This window comes from Arabidopsis lyrata, assembly GCF_000004255.2.
Source record: "Arabidopsis lyrata subsp. lyrata unplaced genomic scaffold ARALYscaffold_3, whole genome shotgun sequence".
Taxonomy (NCBI): Eukaryota; Viridiplantae; Streptophyta; class Magnoliopsida; order Brassicales; family Brassicaceae; genus Arabidopsis; species Arabidopsis lyrata.
The window spans coordinates 1,688,988-1,703,283 of record NW_003302553.1 but is presented as its reverse complement, the minus strand read 5'-3'; the positions used below and the strand labels follow the sequence as shown (position 1 = coordinate 1,703,283).

Here is a 14,296-nt window from a genome sequence, read left to right as displayed (position 1 = left end):
CGCCTCCAATTGAACCGGCCATTAAACCGGGTTTAACCACAAATCCGCGTTTACTGTACCGCGATTAGGATTACCTGCATAAGTACCCATGACCCGAGAGTTAAAACGACGTCGTTTAGGGATTTCTCAAAATCGCGAATTGGGGGTTTAGGGATTTCAAAATTAGGGTTCATCTTCATCAAGTCTTTGGTTTCTGAAATTGCAGCGATGAGCATCAAACCTCTCCATTATGTCTTCTTCATGCAGATCTTTCTTTTCTTTTCCCCTCGGTTTCTTCTCTCTTTGCCCTTCTTCACCTTCCTCATCTTCCTGTCGTGGTCTCTTCCTTCGGATTTCATCTCTGTCACCCTCTCCATCATTCTCACGGTTTCTGTCGTTGTTGTCACCTCCACCGTCTTTCTCACTCTCACTGTCGGAGTCGGAGTCGTCTCCTCCAGCACTATCGACATCGCCATCTCCCTCATCTCCGCTTTCAATTCCACTATCAACCACATCACTCTCACTCTCAGGAGGCACGAAATCAGGATCATCAGGATCACTTTGATACACTAATTCCTTCCACGGCCTATACTCCGATGTATCCCCAACCCAATCAGACATAATTTCAAACCTTAACCCAGAAATCGCAAATCCCCTTTCCCTTTCTCTCAAGAACCCTAATTTTGAAATCCCTAAACCCCCAATTCGCGATTTTGAGAAATAGAGAGAATAGAGAACACGAGGTCGTTTTGGCTTTGTTTTGAGAAAAAGAGACGAGTCAAAACGACGTCGTTTTAACTCTCGGGTCATGGGTACTTATGCGGGTAATCCTAATCGCGGTACAGTAAACGCGGATTTGTGGTTAAACCCGGTTTAATGGCCGGTTCAATTGGAGGCGTATTAATCAAGATGAATCTGAAAGTTGAGGATGTTTTATTAAGGAAATTGTTAGTTGTTGGTGATTTTTTAAGAGCGAAAAAGTATAGGGGGATTCCTTGAGTTTGCAACTAGTTGGGGGCTGAAAAATCCGGCAACCCAAAAAAAGATGATGTTTTTTTTTCTCTTCTTATAATAAAGAGGAAGAAGAAAAGAAGTAAAGTACTAATGACAAATGACTAATGAGCGATGAAGAAATTTGTTTGTGATGATGAATTGATGATGTATGATGCTTTCTCTCCTCATAAACTCTGTGGTGTTAACAACTGTGTTCAGTGGGCTTAACTTTTTTTTTTTTTTTTTACATAATCAAAACTTATTCGATTCGAATCAAAATTTCAATTAGGTGAAGGATTGAGCCTAAAACTCCATGTAGGAAAAGAAAAAAAATTGATAAGTTGAATGATTTTTTACTAACTTGAAGCCTAAATCTGATTTTGAGCTTTCCTAACCTTCTAGTTCTAGATTATGTTAGCCGTTTTAAATTATTTTAATCTCTGTTCTAATATGGGCTGGTCTATTTAAAACAAAAAAGGCTGAGGCCCAAATATATTTCTCTTTTTGGTCAGAATTCTCCTTGATATTAATTTTTTTTTTTGGGTCAATATATATCAACTTTTTTTTGTTTCGTTTTTAATGTTGAGATTTTATACCTTCTTGAAAGATTATGCAACTTACCCTACAAATTACAATTACAGATAAAGGAACTCGAAAGGACACCCAAAAAAGGAACGTTATTGTTTGACAGACAATTAACGATATCAAATATTTTAATAATTATTCTCCCCACAAAAAAATCATATAAAAATTTTGAATGTCTTGCAAAACGATATAACTTTCATGAGAAAAAATTCCCAAACTACAATGTATATATTGTCACTGTTTAGAAAAAATCTTTCCATTTTTTTTCTGTTTTGAGAAGATGTCCGTCACTCACAAGTAGGTAGGGAGACAGATTATTAATTTTAAATCAATCCCTATAAATAACAAACAACACCAACAACGATAATATTAATAACGAAAATGAAACTACAATAAAAATATAAAAAATCAGATCCCAAGAAAATAATGTTGAACTGGGACCTGCTTATGCTTAATACAGGTTGGTCCAAATTTTCAATCTGAAACATACGTGATGATAATTAATCATTCGAAGACTTTTGCGGTAGCATTGTCAAACAAATTAAAACAAAAGGAACATTAGTACCCAAAAGACAGAAGGAAAAACTAACCAATTACTCCATCCGTTTCGTTTTAGTTGTCGTTTAAGGTTTTTGCACACAATTTAAGAAAATCATTAAATTTTTTGTTTTACCCATTATTAATATATTTTATAATTTTTTCATTGGTCAAAACATTAAAACATTAATGACAAGACATTAATTTTCACCAAACAATTGCATTGAAAACCTAAAACGACAACTATTATGAAACAAAATTTTAATCCTAAAACGACAACTAAACTGAAACGGAGGGAGTACTAGTAAACAATTTAGGAATTAAGATCAAATTAATAATCTAGAAGTTTATGGTGATTTTTTAAAAATAGTAAAAAAAAATCTATCTATACTAATAAAAGGGACAATTTGAGGCTTTTCAGAGTGTCCACCTCAGCTTTTACAAAATCTCTCAGAAGTTGCCACATAAGCAGGCGTCGTGAAAGCTACTTCTCAAAGGCCACGTGTACCTCCATTTATAGCTACAAAGGGTTCTCACTTCTTAAAACGTCAAAAAACTTTGATATAAAATCAAAACGTTATCACTTCTCTAAACTTGGTTTACGATTCGTCTCCTCCATCTATCTTTCATCTGACTGTCCAAGTTCTTCATCACTAATTTTGAACATTTTAGAAATTCTGATTTCTTTTGGTTCTCTAGGGTTTTCACTTTCAATCTTATTTATTTTATATCAAAAAATCAATCGCTCCCTTTCCCGTAGAAAAGTGGTCGTTGTTGATCTCTAGATTTGAACATTGAGAATTAGAGAGAGAATGGACAGAGCCGAGAAGAAAAATAGTGAACCTAACCTACGGTCGTCTCGGGATGCATGCTCACTCTACAACGGACAAAAACCACAAATCACGTCAGTGACAGTCATTATCAAGCCGGATATTTTTCTTTCTTGGTTCAAACTTATCAAAATACAGCAATTCTAGGTATGTTTCCTTTATGGTATTATTTCATCTTAACGTCTTCAGTAGTGGCTAATATTACTTTAGAACCCATTTGGTATATGGTAGTTTCTATCCACTGATCACTCCCAATTTAATTAACTTTTGGTTTTCTTATGTCGACGCTAGGATTTTGGTATGAAAGCATAGTTAGTTCATATATTCATGCGGAATGGAGAAAAAGATATTTTGGATTAAATAATTCCAACGCAGAAGCGTCAGAATTTTTCCTACATTATATACATCTTTTTAAACCCCACATCTCTTCTTCGAAACTTAAGATTCCAAGGAAGAGGATCTATGTTGCAGAGACTTATGTTGGTTTCAAATGTATTGGCGTGAATTGGAAGCAAAAAAGAACTTATGTTGGTCTCAAATGTATTGGCGTGACTTGTGAGTAACCATGCAATGTAAGTTTCATCAAGTCTTATATGTCTTGACTAAGAAGATGATGATGGATATATAAGCACGCATTATTTGCAGGAACTCGAGAGGGTGTTCCATTTAAAGGCGTGTTTGGTTTAGTTTATGATGCAAGGGTTCTACTTTGCCCAATCATGCAAGGGTTTCCTTTAAAACCAAAAAAAAATTCCAAGAAAAAGGATTATTGGTCTCAGTTCCTCCATCGACTTAGACAAAGTAAGTGTTACTCTAATGATTTACATAATTTCTTAGAGATGTATCTATATACGTTAAGGTCCAGATATTTTCTTTACACAATTACACCATTGTCTTTTGGTTATTCTACATGTAGAATATGTGCTAATAGACATGTGAATTATCAGCAAGCTGATATCCTAAAATTTCCAGACTTCTCGCCAAACTGTTAATATCCCATGTATCATTGAGAACAATATTCCCTTAGATACCATATCAAGTGAAGAAAACTTGAGGACAACGGATGTCGATTGTGAGATTGTTTTCACAATAGGAAAAACAGAGCAATCATGGAGTCCATGAACTCAAACAAGCCCACTGCAGAAAAGAAAAACAAATGCGCCCGTCTCGACAACTAAAAACACCCTATTTGTGTCCAGGTTTTCATGGGTGTTCCTTTCGTTGTGTTTTCATGTTTCCAACCAATTGATTGATATTCCTAAATTCCACAACTACCCACCAATTGATTGATATTCATGGTTAGGGAATTGACTTTGCACTCACACAAGGTACTGAGGTAACATTAAAGGAATGGGAAAGAAAATAAAATATTTGAGTTTTAGTTAAGCATCAATAAGGCCACCTTCTATCTTCATTTTCTACTCACCAGTGTAATAGTTGTTTTCTGCTATGACTCTGAAACGTTTGTCTAACTGTGATCCTTCTTTTAATATTAAGCCCTTTCTTCATAAAATCTTTTTTTTTGATCTCAAATTATGTGTCTTTAGTCTCTGTTTTGTTTGCAGGTTTGAGTCAAATTGTCGGATGAACAAAATCCACATTTAGATGTTATTCGAGATCATGGAGGTGATAATAGGAATTCTTTTGGAGAAGGACATGATTAACTATACCAAATCGAGAAGTTATATAATGGAATTCTACGAGAAAAACAACTATAATAACCCCAACAGAAGATGGTTAAGTCATGCACATTTATTCGAGGATATGGCCAACATTACAATGATTTAGTAACACTTATAAACTCAAAGTTAATTGTCATTTCTCTGCTTGAGTTGAAAAAGCTTTAGAAATTGATAAGATTTATCAAAACATTGTGGAAAATAGCTCTTTAATATGATCTCATGTCTATCTCATATAGAAAACTAAAGTTGGTAGTACACAAATTAGAACACAAGTCCCACGTGTAGTGTGGGATAGCCCCTAGTCAAGGTAAAAGGTACAAAGATATCTAAAAGATCATAATAAACAAAAATAGATTGAAGATAGTCTTAAGGACTGGAAACTATATTCTTTTTAAAAATTACAACAACAAAAATAGAAAAATCAAACAAGCTATTTGGTATGCCTTTACCACTTATTTAAACAAATTGTTTTGAGATTTAATCATATGCTTTACCCACCTATTTGGTTGACAATCGAATGAAAAAGTCAAGACATGTGATTGATTATCGTATGAAATATTCAATCTCTTTTTTTTTCTAAAATAAAAAAATAAGTATATATATTCAATCTCTAACCACCTCTATTACTGTGTGACTAATTAATGCATTAGCGAAAGCCCGAGAGAGTAGTATGGGCTCAGTCGTGGGCATTAAATACATGCCAACTTACTTACTAGTCATGAGATACCACCACACGTGTTAACCATTCCTTCCAGCCTTTCCACTTCTTATTTTTTATCCTACTTTTTAAGGATATAAATTTAAAAATTTCACGATAATTAGAATATTGAGACAAAGTTAAAACACCTTTTTAAAAAAAAATTAACTTCAAGCACAGAAGAAAAAGTGACTATTTGTGGTGTGTCAACAATGACAAAGTTCGAACCAAAGGTTGTTTTTTTAATTAAAATCTGAGATAAGTGTATCGATAAAAAAAATGTAAATAAGTTTTTGTCCGAAATTTATCGTTACAAACTTACAGTCGTTTTCCGCGGAATTAAATTCGAATTTGGTACTTTGCCAAGAAAATCGGGTAATTATTTTTAACGTTTTTTAAAAAATGACTCGGACAGTGAAAACAAAGTTTCCTTTTTGTCTGTTTCTTTCTTATTTTGACTACAGTAAGCACACATTCTCCTCTATTTTGGCGAATTTTGCTCTGCGCATTCTTCTTTCTCTCTCCCTCCCGGAGTCTCAGGCTTCATTCTTTCCTTGGTTGATGAAACTCGATCGATTTGATAAAACCCAGATCAAATCTGTTGACATTTTTCCAAATTTCGATGCTTTTTTGAGATTGGGTTTCTCTTTCTTTTGAATTAACTTATCATCAGTTTCAGGTAAATTCTAAACACTTTTTTTTTTTTACGAAATATCGTTACTAATCTGAAGTTAAATTCGCCGCCTTTGAATTTCTCAGCGTTGCGCAGTTTTGGCCACAAAGTGTTTGTTGAAATTCCTGAGAGAGAGAAGCTGGAAATTGGGAATTCCGTAAGAAAATGAGAGATTTTCCTTCTTGCTCCGGTGAAAATGGCGTCCAGATTGCGGATTCTTCGTCTTCCTCGAGCGCTGGAAGAAATGCTCAGAATTTGGTCATTTGTATCTACCGATGCCGCATCCGAGGTAGGACTTGTATGATCACAGTCACATGGACTAAGAATCTTATGGGTCAGTGTGTTACCGTGGGAGTTGATGATTCTTGCAACCGAAGTCTGTGTAAAGTTGAGATTAAGCCGTGGCTCTTCACTAAACGAAAAGGGTCCAAAAGTCTAGAGGCGTATGCCTGTAGTATCGATGTTTTCTGGGATCTCTCGTCTGCTAAATTCGGATCCAGCCCTGAACCTTTAGGAGGGTTCTATGTTGGAATTGTTGTGGACAAAGAAATGGTTCTTCTTCTTGGTGATATGAAGAAAGAGGCTTTTAAAAAGACGAATGCCGCACCTTCTTCATCTCTAGGTGCTCTGTTCATTGCTAAGAAAGAGCATGTCTTTGGCAAGAGAACGTTTGCAACTAAAGCTCAGTTTTCAGGTGATGGCAAAACTCATGATCTTGTGATCGAATGTGACACCAGTATCAGTGATCCTTGTCTCATTGTTCGTGTTGATGGAAAGACCTTGATGCAAGTGCAGCGGCTTCATTGGAAGTTCCGTGGCAACGATACCATAATTGTCAATAGGATCTCTGTGGAAGTCCTCTGGGATGTTCACAGTTGGTTCTTTGGGATGCCATCATCACCAGGAAATGCCGTGTTTATGTTCAGGACTTGTCAATCTGTTGAAAAGACCTGGTCTTTCACGCAGGTCCCCACGAGCTCGAAATCTCAAAGTTTTGGGTTTTCATTGATTCTGTACGCTTGGAAGAACGAGTAGAGAAGAAGAGTTTTGAGAGTTCTTTTCTTTCTCTTGAGTGCTAACTAAAGGTTAAAAAGGAACTGTTGATTCTTGCCAATTTATTTTATCATATATGATATTATGATCAATTGGTTTCATTATATTTTCTCATAAAAATGTTGGAACCGGATCAGTCAAGAAGAACTCTTGTTCTTCGTATATATCAGTTTCATATGTCAAAGTTTCAACATGAGACTTGTAAAGAATCTTGTTCAAAACCGATTGCTTTGGTCCTGTATCAAGAAACCAACTGTTCAGATACTCTGTTTTGGTCTCCAACGTGCATAATGTTCCTCACTAGAATGGATAGTTTTATTATCTACATTAAGGGTGTCTTTGGCTTATGGTCTTTCTTTTATTATGACTTCCTGCTGCTCATTTGTGTACAGATGAGATTATAACGGCCCGAGCTGAAGCTAGTAGTTACTCTTAAGATGATTATCAAACATGTGCTTTGCATCCATCTAGCAAGTAGCAACATAGATAATCTTGCTGTGTCATTTTATTAAGCATATGTATATTCCTTAGACATATATCATGTCTTTGGTTTTGTTTTGCGCCATACCTTTTTAGACATTGTAAATAGTTATTATCCAGCTCTTTGCAGTTTCTGCAGGTATAAAGAGTATTGTATCAAGGAATCTAGGGAGACATGGGTTTGTACTTGAAGATTCTTGAATTGTGTGAATCAGTAAGTCATGTTTCAAGTTTTCACATTTCAATTATTTCCTTGCTTTGGCCTGTTCTCTAGCCATCCTAGACTGTTGAAACATTTTCAAATTATAATAGCATCATCATCTTGTTGTTTAGTGTTTAGGTAGAGTTTTCAACTTGCTTCAGACAATACTATCTATAGTTGTTGTTCCTGTTCCTAAGAAAAGCTGTCTGAATAATGTTTGTTGGATTGTTGAGCTTGGCCAAATACTGTTTTAAAATCTTCTCCTAGAAGCTGTTCTTGTAACAAGAACCCGTGACATGAGAGAGTTTTGCATAGTCTTATCATGATTATAAAAGTGTACAACATAGCACTCTTGCTTGTAAGAACATCAAAGTTTTCTTGGATTGTCAAGTCAGAGAAAGATGTTTTAGAGCAAGCCAAGTTACTTTATACGTCAATTCAAACTTTTAGATTTGGATATCTCAATGGGTGGGGGGACCTGAACACAAACTGCATACAGTTTTGCAAAGAATCTCTGAAACAGCTTGCCGTTTGTTTGATCTCCTGCACTCTTTTTGGCTCTTATTGTATTGAGGGAATCTTGAAAAGGTTAATGAGAAAAGGAGAGACATATAGATGGGTCCTTTAGAATGCTTCCTATGGCTACAACAAAATTTCTTTTGGGTCTATGTGGAATCATCACATGTTTGCCTTTCTGTCTGGTTCTGTAATAATAATGCCATGACAAATACAGTAGCATCACTCTCCTAGACCATGCCATCGGAAACCGGTTAAGACCAATTTTTATGGTCTTTTGTTGTTTTGGTTGTTTTACCAAGTTTTAGGATTTCCATGTATTAAATTTGGTATATTATTTGTAAAAATACTAACGGAGCGAAGCATAGATTTTGTTGGTAAATGAAGTACGCACTTGTGTCCCTTAAACATCACAGTTTTGGTTATTCTTGACGTTTGCAGGATTATATGGAAGACTATGAAGTCAAAGTCCCTTTCCAGTCCCTTCAAGCTTTGGGATGTCATGTTGATGCGGTTTGTCCAGCAAAGAAGAAGACTGATGAACGTTTCCCAACCGCAATCCATGACGTCTTGAGGGTGACCAAACTTACAGTGAAAAAACAGGCCACACTTTTGCTGTAACTGCTAACTTTGATGGACTTAATTCCTCCAGTTATGATGATCTGGTCATTCCGGGAGGCAGAGCTCCAGAATATCTAGCATTGAACAAACACGTCCTTAACATGGGTAAAGAGTTCATGAATTCTGAGAAACCAGTTACATCTACTTCCCACAGACAACAGACACATATCTTGACCTTTCTTGTTCCAAGCCAGCCATGATGATGCTGTGTTGCTCTCTGGAAGATGCAGCCAGTTCCAACGTACAGTGAACCATGAGGTCCATCCAAAGCTCTGATACTAACCTCAAAGAAGACACTGTTGTGGTTTTGACTTTTGAATAACATCAAAAACCTACAAACGTGTGAAGGAAATGAACATAACAGATTCTATCGTCACCGCGATCAAGCAGGAAATGCGTTATTTTTCTCAAAGCCAGGCCGCTTCTCTCTCGACACATAGACGAGCATGATAGCATGATGTCAACTTGTGCTGTATCAATGAAGTCCTAAGAATCTGGCTTCTGCTCCAAAAAATGGTTAGCAGGTTGGAGGAGCCAACCAACCTGCCTGTAGCAACCACTCTTTATTCTTTGGTCAATCATATACCAAAAAGTTTATACAAATCGAAGTAGTGAGATGATCTGTGTGTTGGAGACTTATGTTTCTGAGATGTAGATGGACCACATCTTTCACTAAGCATCTGCAACTTTAGAGCCCATCTTCGTTAGTGTGACTAAAGTCTCGACTCGAACAAGCTGCAGAAAAATAATTAAAGTTTGTAACAGGTGTGTTAAAATAACTCTGTCTTGATGTATCATTGTTCTGGTGCAGCATTAACGTGGTATCAGCGGCTTTCAAGGGTAGAAGATGATGTATAAAGCCATATGCGAGGAGCTTCAGAATGTAGTTCATACCGTTGATCAGATGACAACAAAGACTCCTTGAGAAGTTTGAAAAGCTTCCACAAGTGTGACCAAAAGCTCTGAATCTTTATTTGGTTGAAACTTCGATGTCAACAATGTGTTACTTCAATCTTGCTTCCAATTATGGAGTAATTGAAGAAAATGACAGCATAAAAATCAGCCAGAAGAAGATTTTTCTGCCTTCATTGACTATGTCTTCAGACAGGTAATACTTATATTAAACATTTCATCTTTTGACCAAAAAAAAAAAAAAAAAAAAAACATTTCATCTATTTTTGGTCTTGAAACCAACAAAAAAAAAAACTGCACAATTTTGTTAGCCATTAACTCATTAATCAATGTTTGATTGATCTCAAGGCCTTTGGTAATAACTCTGTTTTGTGGCATGGTCTAGGTCACTACTAGAATCGGTTATGGTTCTCCCAAACTCATACAATGACCATGGAGCTGCGCTTGGGGAGAAGGAACCTTTGGGTGGCCATATGAGGTAGCTGAAAAGGTAAGTAGAACCTTTGATTGATTTCTCCTCTTTTTGCTCTCTAATCTTTCCCGTTGGGATGTTGAGAAATCATGGAAATTGCCTGAAAATTTCTGTCCAGAATTTGCTGATTCCACTAGAGAAATTAGAATTAGAATTAGTTTTGAAATTAGAATTGATTTCGGTTCGGTTTGCATTGGTTTTGAAATTAGAATTGATTTCGTTCGGTTTGCGTTGGAATTAATAAGGTTTTGACTTTTGATAAAAGAAAAAATAAAAAGTCACGCACGCGAGGCTTTTTTTAAAAAGAGCGAGTGTGTTTCAAAACAGGCGATTTGGTGGGCTCAACTCGCGAGTGGTGAGAGTGGGCGTGAAATCGCGCGATGGGTGAGAGAGGGGTTGTGACATGGAGCGATCTGATTGGCTAATATAATGAAAATAGTAGAGATGTAGCTCCTACCTTCCTCTTCTCATAATAACTTTTATTACTTCTTCTCTTTTCGTCTTCTATCTTTGTGAAGAAAACAAGGGAAACTGAGATTATTACAAAAAACTTTTAGACAAAATTTTGTCTTGTTTATATTATTAGCCAGCTTGAGAATGAAATTAAGATTTCTTCAATCTGAATGTCCATTAAGATACAATTGAGAGTCTTATTATTACTTCTTCTCTTTTCGTCTTCTATCTTTGTGAATAAACAAGTTATGAGATGTTTACAAAAAAAATTATTTGTGCAAAAATTTTTGTCTTGTTTATATTATTAGCCAGCTTAGACTGAAATTAAGATTTCTTCAATCTGAAAGTTGGTGTTTTTGGATACAATTGAGAGTCTTATTCCATCTTATAAACGATTTTGTTTTCATAGAGTAAAAACACACAACTTTTTGGAAAGTGATTTGACAATACTTTAACTCTCTTGATAACATCACTTCACTGACCACTGTGGTTTTCAAAGGGATTGCTCACAAACTGTTTTATTTTTTCCATTGTTACAGCATCTGAATAATCTTCCATTTCGTTTTAAGAAAACAAAGATTTTGATTTCTTGGGTCCTCTGTTCTTGAGAGACCGCCTTGGTGGTGGTGATGAATCGCCGAAATTGCCAACCATATACATTTAGACAACTGCCATTAGAAATCCACTAGGACAACCTATGACTGGCATGAAAACATTGATTCCTCTTTATCTTCCTCTGGCTGCTTGGTCTGTGTAGAGTATGGTTTTTGGATTTGCATTCCACATAGTTTGTTGTCGTTCGCGGAAATTTTTGGATTGTTCAATCTGTCTAGCTAAGGACTCTTAGGGATTCTACCTGTAAGTTTGTTGTTGCTCAACTCCAATACATTCAGCTCACCGAGCTTGGAAACTGTCTACGGGATTTCGCCTGAGAGGTTATTGTGTGAAAGGTTTAAAATCTCTACCTTCTCAAGATCTCCAAAACTTTGTAGAGGTTTAAAAGCTTTAAGCTTTTGAGATTTCTTAAAGAATATGGGATTTCTCCGAATAGCTTGTTCTTGGAGAGGTCTATTAGAGTGTAGAAGTAGGGGTTTCTGTTGGCAAGAACCATGTTTTGAATTTTTCCAGTTCACTGCTAAGTCATGTTTTCGATAGTGAAGTACATGAAAGGCAAAGGCGAAGACGAGCTCTGGAGAGATTCTTTCATGCTTGTGAGATTCCCAAGAGATGAAGGGAGAGATCCATCAAGATTGTTCTCTGAGAGATCCAATACCTTGAGACTTGTGAGATTTGATATGCATTGCTTCTGTTCCTTAGGCCAACATTTGCTCCTGCTGGTGTGATTATTCATTCATTCAATGGTTGTTCAGCTGAAGTAGTTCCTAAACTCGCTGAGCTTGGTCTTTCTCTGGCTGGTTCACTTACATTGATGAGAAAATTGCCAAGAAGACTTTGAAATCGGTTTGTTTCTTCAATGTCCTTAACTAGCAAGGTTTAGAACACAAAAAAATAGAAAATAAAAAAAACTTAACTAGCACAACTTTTTCAAAAGTCATGTCCCCAAAATTCGGCTTAATACAAGTTTATAATGCCCTAAAGCTTTTCCTCAAAACTGGTTAGGATTTATGTTGTTGGTATTCACAGATCCAACTAGTTTGTAATGAGCCTATACGGTTTTAAAGCCTTAAGTTAAAACCCAATGGGCCCTAAGTTATTCTCTCGCTTTCATTGATTAAAATCGATTTGCTTCTTCTTTTCTTTTTAATAGAGAGAAAACAAAGCACACGGCTTTTCACATTACTGTTTCCCGCTTTCCCGCTCCTCCTCCATTGAAATCTCCACCTTCTTCTTCTTCTTCTTCTTCTTTTAGGGCTTTGTTGGAGTACAACGACCCAGTGAGTATAAATCTCGCCGGAGATGGATACACCAGATAAGAACCGCATCTCCGCCGTTTCCTTGCGCAACTTTGAGGTTCTAATTATGATGATAATCTGCTCCTACTTTAGATTTATCCTTTTTTTTTGGAGTGAGACTCAGTTAATTTGCATCTACATGTTTTCTAAATTCGCTCGTCTTCAACGGATCTATTTCTCTTTGGGTCCATAATTCATACCGATTTTAACTGTTTAAATTAGGTTTTGGGGCTTGTGATCCTCTTCCTTACCTTAATTTTCAGCAATTTGACTCGATTAGAGTTTTGTTTTTTTGCTGCTACTCGATTAGTATCTTTCCAATTATGCGTGAAATTGTGGTCACTAATTATGTATCTGTTCATGTTTCTTTGTTGTTGAATTGAGAGTTTTAATGAGTGTTAGATGATTCTCACTTTAATCTGCAGTATTCTCCAGTTTTTCAATATATTAATGAACTCTCACCAATAGAGCCAGTAAAACCAGCACCCCCAGAAAATATCTTGCACTCACTGGCTTTTACATCTCCATCATCTCTATTTAGTTCCCCGCAGTTAACCTCTTACCGAGATTCCAGATTTTCCATCAAAAGGTAACTTGATTTTTCCTTTTAGTTGCCTTCTTGATAGGAGTTGGATTAGTTCTTAGTGTTAATATATGCTGACATTGGTGTTGTTGGGTGGTTATGCTGCTTGTTTAGGCATCGTTCTCTAGATCTATCTAGTCCACCACTAGTTCTCATTGGTGAGACTGTAAAAACCTCACCAGATGCTCAGGAAGCTGTTAAGATATCAGGACTATGTGAGGAGCAGCTACAGTGTAGGCCTGCACAGCTGGCAAATGTTTCTGAAACTAAGCCATTTAAGGAGCAGATAAGCTTAGCAATTGAGTTGGCGAATTCATTGAAACACGCAATGGATGGATGTGATACTCAAATGGTTTCTTGTGATGAAGTACCAATGGATGCTGAAAATGAATTAGGAGGCTGTGGTGGATCGAGAGAGCTGTCTGATGAGTTATGTAGACACCCTATTGATCCACTTGACTTTGATGATGATTCAGATGGAGTACATCAAACTGAAGAAATGGAAGCTGAGAGTGGTTTTGGTCCAGAAGTAATAATGTTTGATGTTGCTGGTATCCAGAACAATGAGCAACAGATTCCAAGGACCGCAGATCCTAGATTTTATTCTCTTGCTTCTGTGCCTCAGCAGTTTTCTATCCGTTGTAATAACTCAGCGAATGTACTTGAGCCTGGAGGTTCTTGCAGTGTACAAGTTGCAGCTGGAGCTCCAGACATTACTCTCAGCAGTTCCTCCAAAGTAGCAGCTATTGTTTCAACTGCTGAAGCTGAAGACAAGGAAGATAAAGACCTACAGCCCAGTCGCAAGGTAACATTTCAGTAAATTGTTTGTTGTTGATTTTATGTAGTGGTAAATGTCTTCTCAGACCTCATGATTACTCATTAGTTATGTGTACATTTCTTTCATTATTTACCTTTTAGCGGGCATTGTTCTCCAAAAGTCATCGAAATCATGATGTGCTTTTGGAGACATAGACTTCATGTGGGTGTTTTTTAGTTAGATCATTTGTTTTCCTATTTGCAGTATAATTATTTTTCATCTGGCTAGTTAATGAATTGATTTTAACTGTAGAACTTAGCTAATAACTATAAATTGACTATTGCAGCAACAAAGTGTA

General features: G+C 36.4%; 3 protein-coding genes and 1 long non-coding RNA gene across 8 annotated transcripts in view; 3 read left to right on the top strand and 1 right to left on the bottom strand.

Moving 5' to 3' along the window:
• Positions 1 to 162: 162 nt before the first annotated feature.
• LOC110229843 (putative surface protein SACOL0050) lies at positions 163 to 600 on the bottom strand. The gene has a single exon (XM_021030867.1). The coding sequence runs from the start codon at positions 598 to 600 to the stop codon at positions 163 to 165; it is 438 nt and encodes a 145-aa protein (XP_020886526.1).
• Positions 601 to 2,340: 1,740 nt separating this feature from the next.
• Positions 2,341 to 4,837, top strand: LOC110230556. 4 transcript variants are annotated; one of them, XR_002333716.1, is made up of 3 exons: positions 2,341 to 3,071; positions 3,216 to 3,496; positions 3,570 to 4,837. It is a non-coding gene; the product is annotated as an uncharacterized LOC110230556 (long non-coding RNA). The 4 variants fall into 4 exon arrangements; XR_002333718.1 differs by having other exon boundaries at positions 2,341 to 3,496; positions 3,570 to 3,725; positions 4,490 to 4,837; XR_002333717.1 differs by having other exon boundaries at positions 2,341 to 3,496; positions 3,570 to 3,725; positions 4,472 to 4,837.
• Positions 4,838 to 5,764: 927 nt separating this feature from the next.
• Positions 5,765 to 10,474, top strand: LOC9320540. Of its 2 annotated transcripts, XM_021033342.1 has the most exons (5): positions 5,765 to 5,982; positions 6,063 to 7,723; positions 8,669 to 9,566; positions 9,660 to 9,956; positions 10,146 to 10,474. In XM_021033342.1, the coding sequence occupies exon 2, from the start codon at positions 6,142 to 6,144 to the stop codon at positions 7,009 to 7,011; it is 870 nt and encodes a 289-aa protein (XP_020889001.1). In that variant the 5' UTR covers positions 5,765 to 5,982; positions 6,063 to 6,141; the 3' UTR covers positions 7,012 to 7,723; positions 8,669 to 9,566; positions 9,660 to 9,956; positions 10,146 to 10,474. The 2 variants fall into 2 exon arrangements, with proteins under 2 accessions (XP_020889001.1, XP_020889000.1); XM_021033341.1 differs by having other exon boundaries at positions 8,669 to 9,956.
• A 1,994-nt stretch (positions 10,475 to 12,468) lies between these two features.
• The window catches only part of LOC9318445 (protein tesmin/TSO1-like CXC 4), a 4,128-nt gene continuing 2,300 nt past the window's right edge, over positions 12,469 to 14,296 (top strand). The window contains 4 exon segments of the mRNA XM_021030863.1: positions 12,469 to 12,656; positions 13,024 to 13,187; positions 13,296 to 13,986; positions 14,285 to 14,293. Of these exon segments, the coding sequence (XP_020886522.1) occupies positions 12,603 to 12,656; positions 13,024 to 13,187; positions 13,296 to 13,986; positions 14,285 to 14,293 (918 nt within the window). The 5' untranslated portion in view covers positions 12,469 to 12,602.